Source organism: Ischnura elegans, chromosome 4 (genome assembly GCF_921293095.1).
Source record: "Ischnura elegans chromosome 4, ioIscEleg1.1, whole genome shotgun sequence".
In the NCBI taxonomy this organism is placed as follows: domain Eukaryota; kingdom Metazoa; phylum Arthropoda; class Insecta; order Odonata; family Coenagrionidae; genus Ischnura; species Ischnura elegans.
Genome location: NC_060249.1, coordinates 56,414,366 through 56,434,415, shown reverse-complemented (window position 1 = coordinate 56,434,415; position 20,050 = coordinate 56,414,366). Strand labels below are relative to the sequence as shown.

Genomic DNA, 20,050 nt, shown 5'->3' with positions numbered 1-20,050 from the left:
ATGACACTATCAAATCCATAGATTTTCAATTTTCTCAGCTTAATTCAAAGGATAATCCATAAGACAATACTGACCTAAACTTGAATCTCCTCCTCCTGGACTAAGATGCTCTCTAGTCATTCTCTGTAAGACCCTCATGAAGGAGGTAATAAGACGGTCAATGTAACAAGGATTGTGAGCACAAGCCGCTTTAAGCACCATAAGTGTTCCAAAAAGTGATGATGGTGCATTTACACTGCCTCCTCCTACGACAAAAGATTAAAGAAATAAAAATCATTCAAAATATGACAATAAGAACAAAAAATTATAAATAAATACCATAACATTACTATTTTCAGTTTAAAAGAGTGAAACAAACATAAATGTAAACGATAAATGATGGATGTCCCGAGGCTTTGGAAACATTGACGCTGAAAAGATATTGTGATGAAGCTTCATGTTGCATGGAATATTTATCTATCAACCTCCTATCAACAACAAAAGCGCCCTTTAATAATATTGCACGTGACTGATTGCACAAATTACTAGAATGCACATGAAATTTGTGATGTAAACGTTGTGAGTATATCTTCCACCCATTTACTCCAATTAAAAAGAGAAATACCAAAAGTTGCACGCATGATGATAAAACCCTCAGCTAAATGAATGCGGCTGAGTAGGACTGAGATGATAGAAAAGGTATTTGAAGCCGATGTCATCTCCATCACTGCATTTTCACAGCTGTTTAAATCATTTCAACAAAATGTTTTAGAAAAAATTAATTATCTGTAAGTTAAAAATGATCTGTATATTTCCAGGGAGTACTTTAGAAATCATATACCACCCAATGCAATAAATTATACGGAAATACTTTGTACACACAATTACTCTATTCATAACCCGCACTGTAAACTATGTATTTATAGTCACTGATTGCAGACCAAGCCATTCTAGACAATTAATACTTAACTCGGTCTAATATTGCTCTACCATACTTGCATATCTGGTCAAAAGCCTCTTCCTACCCTTCATCAAAATTAATATTCTTTAAATTTTTATTTTTATTTTATTGTATAAATTAATACTCTACTCCATTTTACAAGTGTCAACTGGCAGTAATGGCGTGTGTGGAAAATTTTTAAAATAAATAACATCAAAGTAGAAACATTAAATACTGATTAACGTAAAAGGTCAAATGCAAAACAAAACAAATCGTGAATTACCAATTGATCCCACACCACCCGCGCCAGCTCCAACTGACATAGCAGTGACTGCACTTCCAGACGTATTTGTACCCGATGATGATGCACTTCCAGGTATATTGCCACCAGAGGGGCTCTTTTCATAACTGCTCAGTCCTTCTAACACAACCTTATTCACACATGCATACAAACATTCCAGTTCTTCAAATCGAGAGGCAACCGGAGAATTTGTTACTTCTGTAGGAAATATGCTCATCAACTTCGTCAAAAGACCATGAACTAACTTGATAACCTGTCAAATGGAAATAAAATGATATTACATAAATAGCCATAATATATACATAACAGAAAATAAAGAATCATGTAATGAACAACCAACCTTCAAATTAGGACATGTCATACATGCTGAAATTCCTCTTTGAAGAGGACGGAATGTAACAAGGATTTGCTCTTTACGAAGAACGGAGACTAAGAAAGTAAGAAGATCTAATGCTGTGCATATGTTGGCATAATTAGGCTGACTTCCACCCAATGACGAGAATCCACCACTCATGCCAGCCATTCCTCCTCCTACTCCACTTCCTCCTAAACATAAAAGAGATATTATATTAATTAGGTTTCTAAACCATAAAACAAAATGCCCACACCTAACATTTTTTTCAGAATCCTAACAGAGAAAACCAATTCCTTAGTTCTCAGTTAGTCTTGGTAATGATGGTGTAAACGTCGAAACTAGTAGACAGCTTAAATATATTTTGTGGAATAGTACTGTGTTTTTGTTTCACCATGAATATTTCATCGTTCCACCAAGTAACGTCCAAATCAGTTGATTTCAATTCCTTAGTTATATAAAAACTATGATTCAAGTATCTGTGCAAGGATTTTAAGCTCAAATAGCTTTAGCCAATGCAAGGGTCCCAAAAATGGATGATATTGCATTACTACTTCCTCCTCCAACAAAAAAATGATATTAATAAACAAGATAACATTAAGTCGAGCCAAAAAAGAGAGGGAACCACAGAAGATTAGGAATTAACAATACACTACCTCAGCTCTACCAGAGTTCCCCGTAGAGACTGACCTCAAAACGGATCAAAGAAAGGATGCATTGAGGTTTCTAACAATTTGTTATATTTTGTCAGTAACAGGGCAATATGAGCTCTTTCAAGAAAAATTGCTGTTGAAAGCAGCTAGTATGATGCACCCATTGCTATCCGCTTAAATTATTGCCTTCAATAAATAAAATCGACTAGATATTCAGCAAATTATGGAACAATTTGAAAATACACAATTCTTAGGGAATAATTTTGGCAGACTTTTGATTACAGACTAACTAAAGTAAGAGATGAAGCACAGAGATGAATCAACAAGGAAAGCAACCATTTCAATTATTAAAACACAGATTGAAAATGATGCAATATTAGGCACAGTATTTAATGGTAAATAATATTTATTTATCATAGCTAATGGAAAGATTTTTATGGTGACTGAGAAATTTACTTTACTTGCATTGCATGATATTTGGATAAATTGGATGCCCCTGTGAAAACAGAACCTGCACATCAAATCCATACAGCAAAACCTCCCACAGCATAGTCATGATTTTTCCGATCACAACAAATTTATTGCACAGAGGTTTTAAAGTAATTTTATAATGTATTCATATTTAACTAACCAGATCCCGAGGCTGACTCAACTCCAGCAAATAATTTATCAAGCCATGCAAGTTTAATATCACATTGAGGTGCTGGCCAAACTTCGGGTTTGAGAGCAGCCTTTAACAGCGCTACACATCTCCGAGATAGCAACTCTCCAGGAGAACCAACAGTTGCATTGGCATCATTCACCTACAAAGAAAAATTGCTAATTAAACACTATAAAATACCAAAATCTCCTATCTTCAAAAAGTTAAGAATTAGAAGAAGAAGAAGGAAATTAAAGCCACTTAATTGGGGCAGATCTTGAAGAACAGAACTCAATAGAGGAATATCCCAGAGTTTTCTCTGCATAACTGGGACAGCATGCCACTTTATTGGACCATGAGTTGGTGACATTAACTCTACACTCGCAGCGAAATTAAAGGTTTTTCCGGAATAGAATACAGCTTTATTATACTTTCCTCCTTTAGTTTAGTCTTATTTTTCACAAGTGTACTTATTCTTGCCTTATTCTAAAAGCTCTTATTGTAATACTATCCGTCAGTTTATTTGGATTCCATTCCCCTACCATGACACCTCATTCAACGTACTGTTGTGTTTAAGAGAAGAGGGGAAATGTCAACGTTAGGATCCAGATGCTGAGGATGCTTTATATCAATGGTTTTCCATTGTGAGCAAATAATGTGTTTGCAATAGTGATCCAATTTTAAACAAGACGCTGGAGGAACTACCTTTGAAACTTGGTCATGACCACTTTAATGCAACAGAAGACTGACCGTCTGGATGGAAGACCAAAAACCAAATAAAATTCAAGAGAGCTCGCGGAGAAAAAGAGTGCTGATGTTGTAAGAGCAGAGGAGTTGAAATTGAACAAACTGCCCAAGTTACTCCAGAATTTTTGCGTTGATAACATTTTCAATGCTGATGAAACAGGACTGTATTAGCAAGCAACACCAAATGGCTCTTTTTGTTACAGTTATGCAGGATGAACAACTCCGAAAAAATGATGGATTGCATCACTGTTTTGTATTGTTCAAATGTTTCGGGAACTGATTAAAAAAACTCTGAAAAAACTCAGATTATTGGGAAAAATGCTACGCCTCGATGCTTTAAAGGGCTAAGAATAAGCAGTTTACCACGTCAATAGCAATGCATGGGTGACTGTTAGCCTCTTAATGCAATGGTCAATCAGTCTGTAGCTAAAATAGGGTGGTTTATTACTATTTTTTTAATTGCCTAAATGGTAAGAATATTACTCCTGGAGTACGCATTTCCCGCTTTTAGATTTTTAAATGGCAATACCTATTTTTCGTGATTAAATGAAAATTAAAAATTTTCAAGCATGCGAATATGCGACGGCTATATATGCACACTGGGAAAAGCTCATGTGACGTCATTCTGGTTCCCACTGCCACTGTGCGAGGCCACCTTGGTGTGAAGCTATGAGTGCCGATATGATGCAGGCTGCTAGCAGGTAGCACTTGGCTTAAATAAGGATTATTACTACCCTATCAAACGAAGGAAATTTTATGACAATTTTTAGGCAATTTTAATAGGAGATTATTAAGGGATATTTCCCTGAGCTCTGTGCCTCATGCATGCCTTTGGTAATTTCAGGCGATGTAATACTCCTGACTACTTGTATAGCATCTAGGTCCCTGTGACGTCACGTGGTGTGGCATCACATGGCTGCCAATCTGGTCTTTTTCAAATAAGGTTAAAATTGACCACTAACATTCGTCTAAACTGGCATTTCTAAAACCAAATAATTTGTAAATTATGAATTGGCGGGTAACGAATCACAATCAATTCCTTTCGTTTTCTTTGATGAAGGAAACTGCCCTATTAGGGCTTCATTAATGTACCAAGAGAAAAACAGAAAAAAAATCTGCTGTCAAGAAAGCTTTAAAAGAAAATCATATAAAACTAAACATAAATCATAATTTGAGACCAAAACTGGCCTTAACAGATTATTGTTATTACTATATAATTGGTTGAGAATAAAGGCATGAATATAAAACAAAAACCTACTTTCTGCAAATTTTCCAACCAGGTTTTCCTGATTAACAAAATGGCAATGAGTTTATGCTTTTATGCAATTTCTGTAAAATTTTCAAACATGGCAAGCAATAGCATATTTGAAACTTTTAGCAAACGACAAACATGGGTGTACCCAGCGAGGGGCAGCTTCCTAATCAAAAATCACATAAGTCTTTAAGCAAAATCAGAACTGAATGGAAACGAAAGCATTCAACAAATTTTCTTTAAACCCACGAAAAATGATATGTATTAGCATAAGATATGTAATTTAAAATAAAACTATTTTTTTAGGGAAATAATCTCATAAACTAATGTCACAACTTGGTTTGCCCCCCCTCCCAAAACCATGGTTTGCCCCCCCTCCCTAGACCATGGTTTGTCCCCCTAGTTATGATCCTGGGTACACCCTTGATGAAAAATATAACTGATATAAATGAATATAGTTTGGCTCAAACATCAGAGAAACATAAATAATATTCATGAAATCATGTCAAGTAAGACAGTGGAAAGGATTATCTATTTGAAAAATTCTGACAATACAAGAATTTATATACCATGCATGCGAGACGGAAGAGGAAGTTGAGCACAGCATCAGCATGAGCTCTCTCAATTGGGCGAGCACTGCCATCAACTTTTTGCTGAATAACAGTTTGAGATAGAGAAGTTGTGACTCCAACTGTCTGAGTGCTACTACTACTAATCCCACTTGGACCCCCAAGGATCTGCCCTGAAGTGTGTCTTTTACGAGGTGGTCCTTCTCCAGGATCCTCAATGGAAGGCCTTTTCATCCCAGGAGTCACCATGGCTGGAGATCCGATACCCTGAGAAGCAAAGGTTAAATTTCAAGTGATATTTCTCTATGTTATTTATAATGGTATTTGGGAACAGAATAAAGAGAGAAGAGTGACAGGGAAAATGCTAACTACACAACTTCAAATTAGCATGTTAGAACTACGAATACTTTCCAAAATTGAAACAAAAAACAAATGCTGCACTAAATTCTAACCAACAACTTGTGGAGTAGAGTCCACATATTAAGGAAAATTAATTCGAATAATTCAAATGAATGATTATTGACAAATAAAATGAAAAAAGGAGAGTAATTGATAAAACATCATCATCAACCCATGGATTTCAAGATTTTTATGGAATCGAGAGAAAATATCACAAAGTCAATAAAAAAACACTTTTCAATCTTACATGCTCATGATGGTAAGGAGTGGTTGGAGTAGGCGATGGTTCAGAAGGAGATGGAGAAGTATTCATTGGAGTGGTAGTCTCATCTTTTATCCTCTGCAGCTCCCACTTAACAATAACTTCAGCCAACTCTACAGCAAGCTTACGGTGTTCAAGAGATGCAGAAGGTGAGAAGCCTAAACGCTGGATGGAGGCTACCATATGCTGAACTAAATGATGCCTGACAGGATAATACACCTGAAAGATTTTAACTTGACTGGTAAAAGTTCTTAAGAGTTAACTTAAAATATTGTTAACTATTCAACCACAATGAATCAGTAACACTTTTGCATAAATTGTTGTTACACATAAGCACCAAGCTAATCAAAAATTACAATTATTTTTTTATGGCAATGGGTACTAAAATAAATGAAACTGAGTACCCCAAAATTACTCATTGAAATATCTAAACAAGTGACATCAAAACATTAGCAGTTTTACAGTACCTTGTAATGCCTGACAACAAGTTGCAAAATATGAAATAACTGGCCCATGGTGTGGCCCTCTTCCACAATAATTTTCTTTGTCCAGTGAGTGAGCATTGTATTCCCATCCTCCATTCTTACAGGAACTGAGGGTGTTAAAATTTCCAAGGCTTGACGAACAACATTGCGAGCCTCTACAGCGTGAGCTTTGAGTAGACCATGGAAAACTGTGGACAATAGTATAGGTTAATCAAGAGTGGAAATTTAACATGCAAAGGTTATTAGAACTTCAGCAAGACATTCAATTTTAGACAGTAAACTGAAAACAATTGATAGGCAGTAAACTGAAAACAATTGAATTCCTCAAGAACCTGGAATATCCCAGGCAGTATCCAAATACTCTAACCACTAAACTACTGGTCCTGTCACCATGAGTTGCAGGATTTATAATAACCTACCTGCCTCATTAAAAGATGAAAAGGTGAAAGGAAATTTCTCCTCTAAATTAAAGATGTACCTTTTAAACAATACCTTTTATTCTATTGAGGAATTCCTCAATTCTTAATTGTTTTGTTGTAACTGTGTAACATTCTTTTATGTATTGTTCATTCAGAATCTCTTGTGTAAGTGTTTATCCTTTTTGACGGGTCCTATATATGTTTTTGCATATCTTTTGGCACCAATAAATTTATTATTATTATTATTATTATTATTATTACTATAATCCCCCACCAAAATACACACCATATACTTTTAAGGAACAGCAACACTGAAGGCACAAATTGTTATTTTATTTCATAAAAGTATACACATATCATAAAAAACAAGGTGTGCAAGTTATATTCTTACCTTGAAGCACAATTCGCTTATGTATTGCAAATTTGGCAATGATATGAGAGAGCAGCAAGTGCCCATGATAGCGAGTGGCTGGGTCAACACAATTTTTTCCAAGAAGGCAAGGCCATGCAAATGTCATCAGCCGACGCAGTTTGCTCCCTTGCCTCTTGTTGGCTGCATCATGGATGTGTGGAGAAGCCTGCTCAACAAGTAAGCATGAAAACTGTAGCAACAGAATCCTTACAGCATCAGCAGTCCCAAATGGATTCTCTGGGTCGATGACCTAAACCAAAGAATAGCAAAAATAGTGAGCAATTCTAGAATTGAAAACAGCATATTAAAATTTTCATTGGCTGATGTCTTCCAGCAGTATTTATGTTTTAAGGGTAGTGAATGATACTTTCCCACTCAGTAGAGTTATGCCAGTCATCTAAGTAGTTATTTAGAGAGAAAAATTTGAACCTGTTTATGATATGTGTACGAGTTGAATTTTGAAGTTGAATTGAATGCATGGAGTTTTTTTAGTTCAACCACAAAAGACATGATCACAACCTACTAAAGCATATATAACAGGGGTAAAACTTGTTTTTGTCATCAATAGATGCATAAGTAAGAACATAACTGGCATCTTTCTTTCGAGTAGTCTAGACATCTTCATTATAAGGACAAATTATTACCACTACATATACATTTTCAACGGCATATTTTCAATGGCATAACTTCAAGCAGTTAACATACACATTTACTTGGAACCAAATGGAAAAATCTCTCAGACTATTGACCATTTGGACACAGAATAGCATGATATAACATTTTCTCCTGACATGAAAATGATTTCATTCAAATGAGAGTTACTTAACAGAAATTAATGGCTATGCAAAATGAAATATTCTGCAGTTACTACATACATAGCGCTATGGCATAATACTAGGACATTATAAATAATTTTTTTATAGGATACCAAGAAAAGAAATGCAGCCTATTTTTGAAGTTCCTCACAAGAAATACAAATAGAATATTCAATTATTAAAAACCTCAAAAATTTATTTAAGTGAACTAAATAATTTAAATGCACTGCAATCCTCAGATGATCCCAAAAATCCTGATATTCTGATAAACACAAGATATTCAAAGCATGGTACACCACCACTCGATATTTGAAATGGACGAATGGCTATGATAACATGCACTTACTCTCGATATGAAGACACTAACAACATTTTCAGGATTGTCTTGGTCAGGGGTGGGAGGCCCTCCAACCAATCTCTCACCCTCTCCTCTTTCAAATGATACAGCAAAACATGGTATCAGAATATACTGCAACACTCTTGCTTTCAATTCCTACAAAATAATATGACTAGAATTAGTAGTTGATACGAACTTAAACAGTTCGATTTAAGACAGTTAACAATTCATTATAGATTTATCTCAATGCATTCATTCATGAAAACTCATTGATAGCAAGAACAATAAAAAATGAGAGCAATTAAATACCTGTGAATAAAGAGAAGAATTATGCTGACTAGCTGCAGTTGTACCACCTGAGGCTCCATTGGTAGAGTTTTCGGGAGTGAGTTGACTGTTATCATGCTGAAAGGCTTCAACGAAGCGGAAAAATGCTGCTCTCTTCCATTCAACAGTATAACTGGCAGCAACTGTATTCTCCAGAAAATCTCGCAAGAACTAAAAGAAATATTTGGAAGTAAGTAGTTTATGTAGTTCTCTAGAGACAATGCCCCTTAAATTATCTATATCACAAATAATTCCAAGGACTTATTATTTTGCCCTAGTAAAATTTAAAAATTACCTGGAAGTCTGGAATGAATCGGTCACAAAGTGCCCTCAAGAGTTGAAACAATAGATCGATTTCTGTAGGATGATGGCAGAAATACTGTAGCAAAATCTTGACCAGAAGTTTTGGCTCTTTCCAGTGTTGAAAGTCAACTGCATCCACTCTCTTGTGCTTCTCCTTAAATGAAAATGGAAGAATTCATAATATCTATGATGTTGATTCAAGAAAAAAAAATTATAAGGAATATTATACCACGGATTGAACTCATATTTTAAAATTCACAATGAATCATCATTACCTGATACTCTTCAGAGCACCACATTGTTTTCAATGCTGTTACCAACTGGTGTTGCGTTATTAGCCACTGATCATCAAACTTTATTAATAAAGATGTGATTCTGATGCTCTGGTACTGAATTTCAGGTTTATCAGTAGGATTGATTGGTAGAGGAGGTTGGATACCTAAAACAAGAATTTTAGCAATACATACCTTAGTTTAGTCGCAGGATTTAGGGTTTAATGGATGAGATGAGAAAGATGAATGAGTAGGAATGAAAATTTTAACTTCTAAAAAGACAAAGAAACGAGAAGTGGGATAGTGCACCCTAGAACAGTGGAAATGAGTAATGGAAATAGGAAAAAAGCTGGCCTTTGGAACCTAAAGAAAGTGTTTGACTGAGAGAATTTTAGCAAGCTATTGGAAATATAAGACAAATTTGTGAAATTGACGGAGAAAAAAAAATATAACAGATATATAATTAAGCTAATGAGGAAAGGTGGATTACACAAAGTGTGGATAGCTGAATATGCACCTTCTGGAGGGAAAGGAGGCGTGATGTTATTTTCCCCACTCTGAGCTCGCCCTCCTTAGAATTCTTTGCCCTCAAGTCCATGCATGAGTACTAGGAGCATTAGCAGGAATTCAGATATGATCTCTGGACCACACACAGGGGCATGCTATCCCCAGTTATCCTGTCCCCCTCTGCTACCCGCACTCCTGCTCCACCCATCAGGAATAGGTATATGTATATTGAGAAGAAAGTCTGGGCGAGTACTTTGCCATCATTTGTGGACCACTCTGAATGTCAACCTGAGGACTTCTTAGGACCCAGATTTTGGCACTGCCGGCAGGGAGTTCTTAGAACCCTGACCTTAGGCACCAATTCCTGGGACTGTCACAGACTCAAAACCCTGTTCTCCCACTACCCCAAATTCGCCGCTGCCCCTCATGGGAATGCAAGTATCTTCCCAAGACTCCCTCATCACCGTGCATGCTAGCTTCAAGTCTCCCGTTCAAGACATGTGCATGTAGTAATTCAGTATTAATAAAAGCTGATTCTTGCAACTCCCAATGAGTATTCTATGTATGAGTATTCTAGTAGGAGAAAGGGGAAGTGTTGAGATGGAGAGAGAGGGGAATGAGGAAGTAAGGAGATTGCTGCATAGATGGAGATAAGAGAGGACAAATGGGCTGGGCAGAGGGGAGAACAGACAGGAAGACAGAAGGGTCTGCGTGTGAGTGTAGTTGGAAAGACAGGTAATGGGAGTGTATGTTTTATGGAGAATAAGAAAGGTGTTAATGAAGAGAGCCTTGAGAGAGAAAAAATTATTGTGCCTAACACGTACACTTGTGCCAATGAGTGGCAATAAGATTTGGCCATATGCTGAGTGAGTGGAGCGAAGCTGGATAGGAGAATGTTAAATGCATTAAGGTTGCATATGATTTGACAATGGTGGCAGGAGATCCAAAACATTCATCCTATTGGCTGTCAAAAATGGTCTGAAAGATTCACAACATACAAATGAAAAACTTACCTAGCTGAGATGTTTGGTATTGCAAACCCATGGCCATATTCATAAGCCTAACACTGCTGTTTTGCAACACATCTCTGAATGGCTTCCCATCTTTGTGCTTGATAAGAAATTCAAAAAATCTGCTCCATTGTTGATCCTGATAACAAAAAAAGGAAATTTTATTCCAGCTTTTCAACTTGAAAAAAAATATTCACAATTTTCATCACTAATAATAAATGGCACATAATGTATTAGTGAACAAGGAAAATTATTTACTGATACATACTCCATGAATAAATAGATTCCAGTATCATGGCAAGAAAATAATTCAACCACCAAAACCAGAATCTATCATGTTAAGACTTGATACCAGCCTTTTCAAATTACTTTTTATGGACTTTTTTTACATGCTCAGGAAGCCAACAAATTGGTAAAGAAACAAGGATAATGGTTTCCAAAATTAGAAACAGATCTTAACCAAAATGTATCTTTCAGATAACCATATACACCAGCCATAATATTATCCAGTTTCCCAATAGCTTCAGTAGCTTAAGCTAGCATAAAAGGTTAAGAGTGAATTCATACCTATGCTGTCAAGTTTTTTATCACAAAGTAAAAAAATCATTAATTATAAATTACAACTCTTAGTAAGGGATGAGCAAGAAATTCATTCCAGTGTCCAGATTGGACTATAAAGAATCTTCCCAATGATTTTAGATGTTAACTGTTAGTCCCATTTTTTGAAACTGATACATGTTTTTTGTACAACTTACAATTGCTTGAGTAGATTTGCAGTGTAATGAATTCAACCACTGTTGTAATGTAGCAATCAATTCCCCACTACACCTAAGGATTGCACTACCAAGATCTTTGTTTAAATATTTAATTCAATGGAATTAATAATATGTATATTTGTCATATGGATTTACTTTTAAATTTATATACAGTGGAACCTCGATCTATCGCTCCCGCATTCTTAGTTTGCCATTCCAAATAACGTTTCATACAGACAATGCAATTTTTCCCAAATCTATCATTCCCCAAAACATCATTTTTCTGCATTGATCATTTGAAGATCACAATCCCGATGTATAATTTTCCCGCATCCATCATTTGACAAAACTCCCAACTCTGAAATCATGGCCAGATCATGGCTATCATAGGTTTCATGTTACGAAGACCATAAATCATTGGCTTGGAAAGAAAATATCTAGTTATGTGAGAATAATAGAAACTGTTTCACCCCTCCCCCTCCCTCGCCCCCTTACCTTTTTCAGCCTACTTGTGTCGAAGTTCCCCATTTCTGGAGGTCAACTGCCACATTAGTCACCTATTGGCTCAAAAGGTATCTAACAATGACTTTCGGGAATTGGTATAACACTTTTATTGGATTGAGACATTAGTAATGTGCACATGATTCTAAAAAGAATGAGACCAAACACGAAATATTTCTTACATTATTTAAGCATTTTAAGTGAGGAAATAGTTGGCAAATAGGACAGAAGATTAGCATTCTGGCAAAATTCGAGATACTCGCAGTGGAGCTTATCGGCATTTGATGAGGCATATTTATTCGTAAACAGGGTATTGGGTTACAATTTACAAGTTATACTATAAATATCACTTGTCAGAGTCAATGACTAAGGGATATCTTCTGAAGATATTTTGTTACTCCCTACAAGCCATTCAAATTTCACAATTACTCGCCAAAATCCTGCATTCCCTGCTACATAGGCAACCTAGTCAAACACTTCCGCATTCATCGTTTTTTTGTCCATCCCCTTGAATAACGATAGATGGAGGTTCCACTGTATTTCTTTTGCATCATGTGCAGCCAATGTCGTTGTAACAATGAAACCCATCATCCAAAAATAAAGTCAAAGGAAATATTGCAATGTCTTAATTAATTTAGTTTCATAACTTCCACCACATTGTGCCACATATCACGAAAGTCAAAGCCTTCCTTAAATATGTCCTACTAGTAAAGGAGGTTAGAGGAAGGATGGGGTTAGGCATCGGAAAGTGTGAACATTGAAGGTCTTGGGAGAAGAAGGGGGGAAGTTGAAAGTTAGGGTCCAACCTCCCACACAAGGGAGATGAGGGCTGGCAGGGTGGATGTTTCAACTCTCAATGAATAGAGCCATTAACCTTCCCCTTCCACCCCCAAAACGTCCTTGGTATGTAAGGGTTTTATAATTTTTCTATAGACTCCAACCCTTCATACATAAACTTACCCAACCTCCAATTCCTACCCCACACCATATACGACCAATTAAAGAAAGACAAGGGGCCAACAGCCGTGAAAAGAACATGAAAAATGAGGACTACATCCTAACGACCCCAACATTCAAGATGGAAGTGAATACACATATGTGCCCTTACCCTGGAACCATTCTCTCACAAGACCCTAAAAAAAAACAACCCTATCTCCCACAACCTTCAATATTCCCCCTTTCCGACACCCAACCCCACCCTTCCTCTTACCCCCTCTCTCTAAGCAGTAGAACATATTTAAGGAAGAACTTGGTTTTACATAGTGCATTGAAAATTTTGTTGTAATAAGGAAGTCTGTCATGCAAAAATAAATTATGTGGAAATATTACAATGTCTTCTTTAACTATCATTTACAAACGTCATTTTTTCCAGCAAAGATATGCCTCATAGTGAACTTGAAAGCCTTAATAATTTCCCTAAGTTTTCGTATTCTGCTCATTCCTACAATTGTAAAATGGTGATACACTTCAAGATAAAAAAAATAATCTCATGCAAAAAATATTGTTTACAAAATAAGTTGTTCCTGAAATTTATCTTGAACTTAAATTTGTGCTTTCACTAAGCTAGAAAAAATAGACTCACCTTGATATTATTTTCAAGGAAGAATACATCGATGGTTTCTGAGGGATACCTCAATAAAAATTTGAGAAGAGGAGCCCGGAATGGTGATCCTGCTTCAACCAACAAACTCCTTTCAGCTTGCAGCACGATGCGACACAGCATTTCCAATAAACGAGCTGAAGCTGCTGGGATCTGATGGAATATCCCAATGATTGTAGCTATTCTTTCTTCATTGTCACCACTTCTAGTGCCATCTAAAAATATAGTATTCCACAGGTTATCATCGAGAATTATATATTCTGGATTTAAAATCCAAAAATATTTTGTTACATATTTTAAAATAGATTAATAGTGATTGGTTTACTAGAATTTTACACTACACAAATACTCTTTTTGTACTTCTAGAAACCAGCTTAATATCTAGATGGCCTTTAATCCATAATCACAGAAGCAACTCATTGTAACACTCAGTTTTTCAGATTTTACCACATTACATAACTTTAAATACATAAATTAATATCAAACAAGAACAAAAGACTTACTGCGATAAGCAACAATAGCAACTTCCAGAAGCTTTTTCAAGTGTTGCAGAAGATTTTCACAAAGTTTTTCATTGAACGTTGTTGGAAAAAGTTGAGTTAAGTATGATAGGTGCTTGGCTCCACTTAAATTGAAGTAACGGTAGTCAGCCAAAGTTAATAGGAGAGGCCGCATAACAGTATGAACCTTGAATCATAAAAGAAGTATATTAAATAAGATACAGATGAGTACAAATAAAAGCGTATTTACAATCCATTGTTTGCAAATCACACACTATGCTCACCATTTCCATATCAATTTGAAATCCTGCAATGAACCTCTTCATGCATCCAAATGCAGCTTCTCTTAATTCTGGATGAGGACGTTCAAGAGCACGGTATAATACATTGAAAATTCTCTCTCTCCATGCAACAACATAGTGGCAAGCAGCAAGGGCACGTAGTGCTGACCTCCGGAGTGGAATTAAAGGATTATTGTCACTGTTACTACTCCCCAAAACCCCAGAAACTCCAGATGCGCCTCCACCTCCAGGAACACCACCAACCACAGCACTCCCTAATTAAATTTTAAGAAGTATTTTCAGATCATAAACAAAGCAATCACATCTTCTTCTATCTTTTCTTTAACAATTAAATTCTGTTCTCGCTAACTAATGTTTAACCTTTTCCCTACCGTACACGTATATATACGTGTGGACGTTTCCTGACCCGGGAGACCACGGGCGTATATGTACGTGTGAGATTTTCCCGGTCAAGAAAACGAAACCCGTATATATACGTTTTCTAGCTCTCCCCCTTTCAGGACGGTCGTGGGTTTAGGTCGCCTTTGTCTCGGGACCCAACGCTTCGGGGTTTAGGATTAACCCTCCGAATCCGGGAGCAGGTACCCGGACCCTTCGTCTTTTATAACCCCTCTCAGCGGTAAGGGACAGCGGTCATACAATTGTTTATAGAGTCAATTTTCGAAATAAATATTTGTTCATTTCTCAAGAAATATAAACTAAGGATTGAATTGTTTGTCTTTTGAGCAGCGTTTAGAATTTTTAAACGAAATTCTACGACAAATATTAACTTATATCTCGAGTTATGTATAAACATCAAGATGGAAATTGTTGCTGCGTTAAATGCTTTGATAATGGCCTTAGAACTTCGTTTAAAATTTGACAATGCTCAGATAAAAATGAGTAATTCAATTCAAAGTCTGAAAAAATGAGTAATTCAATTCAAAGTCTGTAATTTACGTGCAAGCAACAATTATCCATTTGCTAAATACATATAAGCAATACATAAGTTGACCGCGAACCAATGCCGCAGTAATGGTCGTAAACCCGGAAAGGAGGGAGCACAACTACTCTCGGAGTCCGAGATAATGCGGAGTCCCACCGTGGAGGGGTCGAAAAAGGTTCAGCGAGACCCTTCTTAACGAATGCCCTCCAAAAATGCTCCGTACCACGAGAAAGAAGAGTCTCTTTGGGCTCGGTACAGCAGTCAAGCTAAGACGAAAACTCCGCGGTCTCGAAAGGGTTAAGAAAGAGAGGAATTTGTGATTTTGCACCTATTTATGGAAGTACTCCAAAAATAATAAGGATAAGATTTTATATTTAATAAGTAGCCAACAAAAATCAATCCTCAATTTTAAATACACCAAAAATTTAATTTAAAGGCAAATAAAATTACTTCTGTAATTTTGCTGATTGATTTTTAAAGCTCACCTTTTAGACGTTATTCAATTAGATTGAACTGCTTTTAAAGATTCCACTTTAAAAAGTCAGTGGTAACCATAAAACCACAGCGAGATTCTCACAATTACAATTACTGTATGTAATCAAGATTGAAACAGTTTTATCCTTTAAATCGATACCCCATGAAATACCAAGACATAGTCGTTTGCTCATGAGGCAATGTGCATATAGTAGAAGATCGACAATCCTGAAATCTGAACAACAAAGCATCTAAACAATGGGAGGTTTTCTGGAGTTTTTCAAAATTTATATTTTTTAAAGTTGCACTGCAAAAAATACGGCTATTTACGAGGTTTAATTGCTGTCTCAGAGCCTGGCTGTTTTCAAGCTAAGCCTGTAAGAGCATGTCAACTAATTTGCCATTTTCTACACTAAAATATTTCATTTTGTAACTTATGCCAAGATGTGATGATTTCATGTGACAGAATTCACGCCATCAACAAGCAATATCTATTCCTGACTTTCCTGACTCAATTAGAGAGGGATAGAAGTGGGTCAAAGTTTAAATAGTGCAAGTTGCACATCCGAAATCACTTAAAATCTAACATAGGAGACGCACAGTTTTACAAAAAAATGTGTAGCAAATGAATGACAACTGTTTGCTTTCTTTCTTGAAAAATGATTGCCTACTTTTTTTATTCAATGATCTCCAACCATCATGAAGAGGGATTCTACCGTCTTTCATCTACGTGCGCTCACTTGGCAGCAGTGAGAATCAATATGTTACGTAAAACATATTTCTTCAGCAACCATTTTCCCCATTTCACTCTTGGAACACCCACCACTCTCACAATCAGCCCAATTTGTATTTTTGTTTTTAGATATAAGGACTGGTATATACCAGCCATTATGTTAAACAGACAGGCTAAACAATTTTTAACCTGACTGCAGGAGGTGCACAAGAATAACAAAAGAAAGATAAAATACAAACATTATAAATTAATTAAGGATCGAATAAAGAATATGAGCATAACGTAAATTTGAACATCAAAGTTGGTGGAAAAATTGTAGTTTCAGCAGCATTTTAATGCTTGAAATACAGCACATGATCACTAACTCAACCTGTCATTAACACAAATGGTGCAGGTGAGGAATTGAGCATTACCACTGATACGAATTTATTTTACATGTAAATCATAGGGTTTTGAACGGTTTTTGGATCTCGCTAAATCCAAGTTGTCGCTTTATCCTGTATCCTCATTATATTGTTAACAGTTATCTGTACCGTTAATCCAGAAGCCATCTAGCCCTATACATTCCTGATTATCGATCTTCCACTGAATTTTGTAGGAACAATGCTTACACTGGTCATAATATATACATAGAATCATTTTTGTCAAATTTTAGAGAATCTTAGAAAAACTAATTCACGAGAGCTAAAAATTGTGTGATGCAATATCACAGGCACTCACAAGACACATCACTATAAGGAGAGGATAATCACAAGAAAAAGTATTGCTGGAATGATGTTCCCCACAATGACAGAAGCCCCAAATACATTTCTCTAAGTTGTTTCAAAGATAGATGGTTCGAAAGATTACCTGTGCCACCACCAGTTGCAGCTAAGGACTTGTAACAAGGTAATTTGAGCAAATACGAGTCCTCCATTTCACACAAAGACATTAATTCATGGAAAAATATCTTGTGTTCCTCAATATTTAAGTCTGAAATAAAACAAATGTCAATTAATTAAAGAATATGGGACAGTGAGGAACTTGCATGGGTCGTAGATTGCATTAAAAACTATTTTGAATAAGTCAAATGGATACATTAGCTCGCAAAAATACCTTCAGTTTCTCCATTCAGCATCAAAAGAAATAAAAAAATTGCATTTAAAATCGAGAAAAAATTCTCTGAGCCGACCACTGCGCGAAGACACCCGAGCGTTGCCGAGGCCAGACGTGACGTCATAGGTGCCTAAACAACCGTAGGGAGTTGGGCAATACGCTGAGCGCATGGTGTAAAATTTGTTTTGAGGGAGTATTTAGCCGCTCATCGTCACTTTATTTTGTTCTGTTATTCTTGGACAAGTTTTCCTATTGCTATTGTGCCTAGATTATTACTTGGGATATTAATAATGCGGCATCGGGATGATGAAGTACAAGCGTTTCACTTCGTATATTTTAGTTATCAGAAAAATGGATGATAACGTTGTCACTCGTTCGAAAAGTACACCTGAAATACATCTACATCTACATAATACCCCGCAAGCCGCCTAAAAGGCGTGTGTTATGGGGTGACACCAGCCTTTTTTTAGGACACCAAAAATTGATGCCACGACCCTCATGGAATTTTTAAGACAAATTATTGCTATACGTCGGCGGCAAATCGAGATGTAATTAAGAAACTTGTAATACTGGAGGATAACGATCGTAAGCTGTGCTGTTGACATTAGAGTAAGCTGTGCTGTTGAATTTGGCAACGCCAAATTAGCGGAGAAGGTAGTCCTATCCGTCCTACGGTACGAATTCACAGCAAAACAGTCTGCACACAATCCACATGTGAGATCGCGAATCGGTTCCGCTGCTAACACACACACAAGCTACAACCTATTTCAATAATATAGGTAAATCCATAAACAATATACTACCATATATCATAAAAATATAGTGGGAAATAGGCAAATACTCTTATCAAAAACTGGATGTCACTGTCACATTCTTACATTCGTCACGTACAACTTACAATAACAGAACTCGTTATGATGAATACAACTATTTATTCACTGATTTAAATTAGCCCACGCATGTGACACAGGTCACTTTTCTCACTACTATTCGTTGAAATGATAGAATAACAAACTTCACATACAGTTTTGATCTTGATAGCGTGATCGTGAAATGTCATATCTGCGGTGAACAACGGAGATTAGCACGCCACTGACAATTTTTACACTACTGTTAGACATTTATCGATAGCGTAATAGCACTTTTTACAATTTAATCACGATGGAACACTGATAACTCTTGGCCGATATTTTTCAACCTTGTCAAACTTTGTGCATTACAACCACCGGCACTGTGATTATTAGCAGTAGCTTAACGGGAGATGTCACGTTGAAAATAACACTATTTTCGCACAAAAATGTTCCTAGATGTCTCCAATCAGCGAGCAAAAGTTGCATTGACTGAAATCCACCCCATAATACGAGCACAGACAGTCCTAAACGACGAATTCTCCGGTACATACGAATAAACGGATGAAGTTATTGTATATAAAAGCTAAGCGGACATTAGTAAACATCAAAATCGTTCTAATTACATACTTAAATGAATGATATGCCGTCGATAACATCAACTTACAATTAACGTATCCCCCTTCCAATGGTCGTGGCTCAGACTCCTACAACGATGTTATTTAGGTATTAAAAATTTTTTTGGTTTAACTGCCTCAGTTTTATATTTTATGCCCTTACTCAGATATTAATATTATAAATAATGCAAAATATGAGGGCTTCCAAGCCTCTATCGTCGGATATTTATCTTTAAATATTAAATAATCAACACGTCTAACAAACGAAGCTCTCACAACTGCTGGCAACTATTACAAACAATCACAACAATCGCTTCGCGTGATGTTTAGGCACCTTTGACGTCATCGAGGCTTCGTCGGCAGTGGCTTGGGGGGTGAGGGAGTTTTTCCCGCGCTTTAAAATTCGTTATATTTATCATTAAATATCTCGCGAAGGAAAACTCAGAAATACATGCGGTTTTCTTTGCTGTATTCAGAAAATAATTTTCTGTCCGCCTGTGAAATAAAAAAAATCCATGCAAGTTCCCCATTGGAAAATTAGATATATAGTACATCAAAAAAACGTGCAACTATGTAATAGTTAAAACAAACTAATTCATATACAAGTACAGAGTAACTTTAGTACAACTAGACTTGACAATGCCAAATAATGTATTTCCTAATGTCACAAACTAGCTCTAGCAGGTAATATTAAAATAAATCGGCATGGAACGGCACAA

General features: G+C 36.3%; 1 protein-coding gene across 2 annotated transcripts in view; it reads right to left on the bottom strand.

Moving 5' to 3' along the window:
- LOC124157536 (transformation/transcription domain-associated protein) overlaps positions 1-20,050 on the bottom strand; it is a 105,849-nt gene that overhangs the window by 41,709 nt on the left and 44,090 nt on the right. For both annotated transcript variants that reach the window (XM_046532351.1, XM_046532352.1), the window contains exons 25-41: positions 17,621-17,743; positions 14,622-14,893; positions 14,341-14,524; positions 13,820-14,052; positions 10,985-11,120; positions 9,468-9,631; positions 9,185-9,346; positions 8,872-9,060; positions 8,572-8,718; positions 7,390-7,660; positions 6,562-6,767; positions 6,080-6,313; positions 5,434-5,700; positions 2,857-3,028; positions 1,561-1,766; positions 1,203-1,473; positions 75-245 (exon numbers count right to left, since the gene is read on the bottom strand). In XM_046532351.1, coding sequence (XP_046388307.1) covers positions 75-245; positions 1,203-1,473; positions 1,561-1,766; positions 2,857-3,028; positions 5,434-5,700; positions 6,080-6,313; positions 6,562-6,767; positions 7,390-7,660; positions 8,572-8,718; positions 8,872-9,060; positions 9,185-9,346; positions 9,468-9,631; positions 10,985-11,120; positions 13,820-14,052; positions 14,341-14,524; positions 14,622-14,893; positions 17,621-17,743 — 3,408 coding nt within the window. The remainder of the gene's footprint in view (positions 1-74; positions 246-1,202; positions 1,474-1,560; positions 1,767-2,856; positions 3,029-5,433; positions 5,701-6,079; positions 6,314-6,561; positions 6,768-7,389; positions 7,661-8,571; positions 8,719-8,871; positions 9,061-9,184; positions 9,347-9,467; positions 9,632-10,984; positions 11,121-13,819; positions 14,053-14,340; positions 14,525-14,621; positions 14,894-17,620; positions 17,744-20,050) is intronic.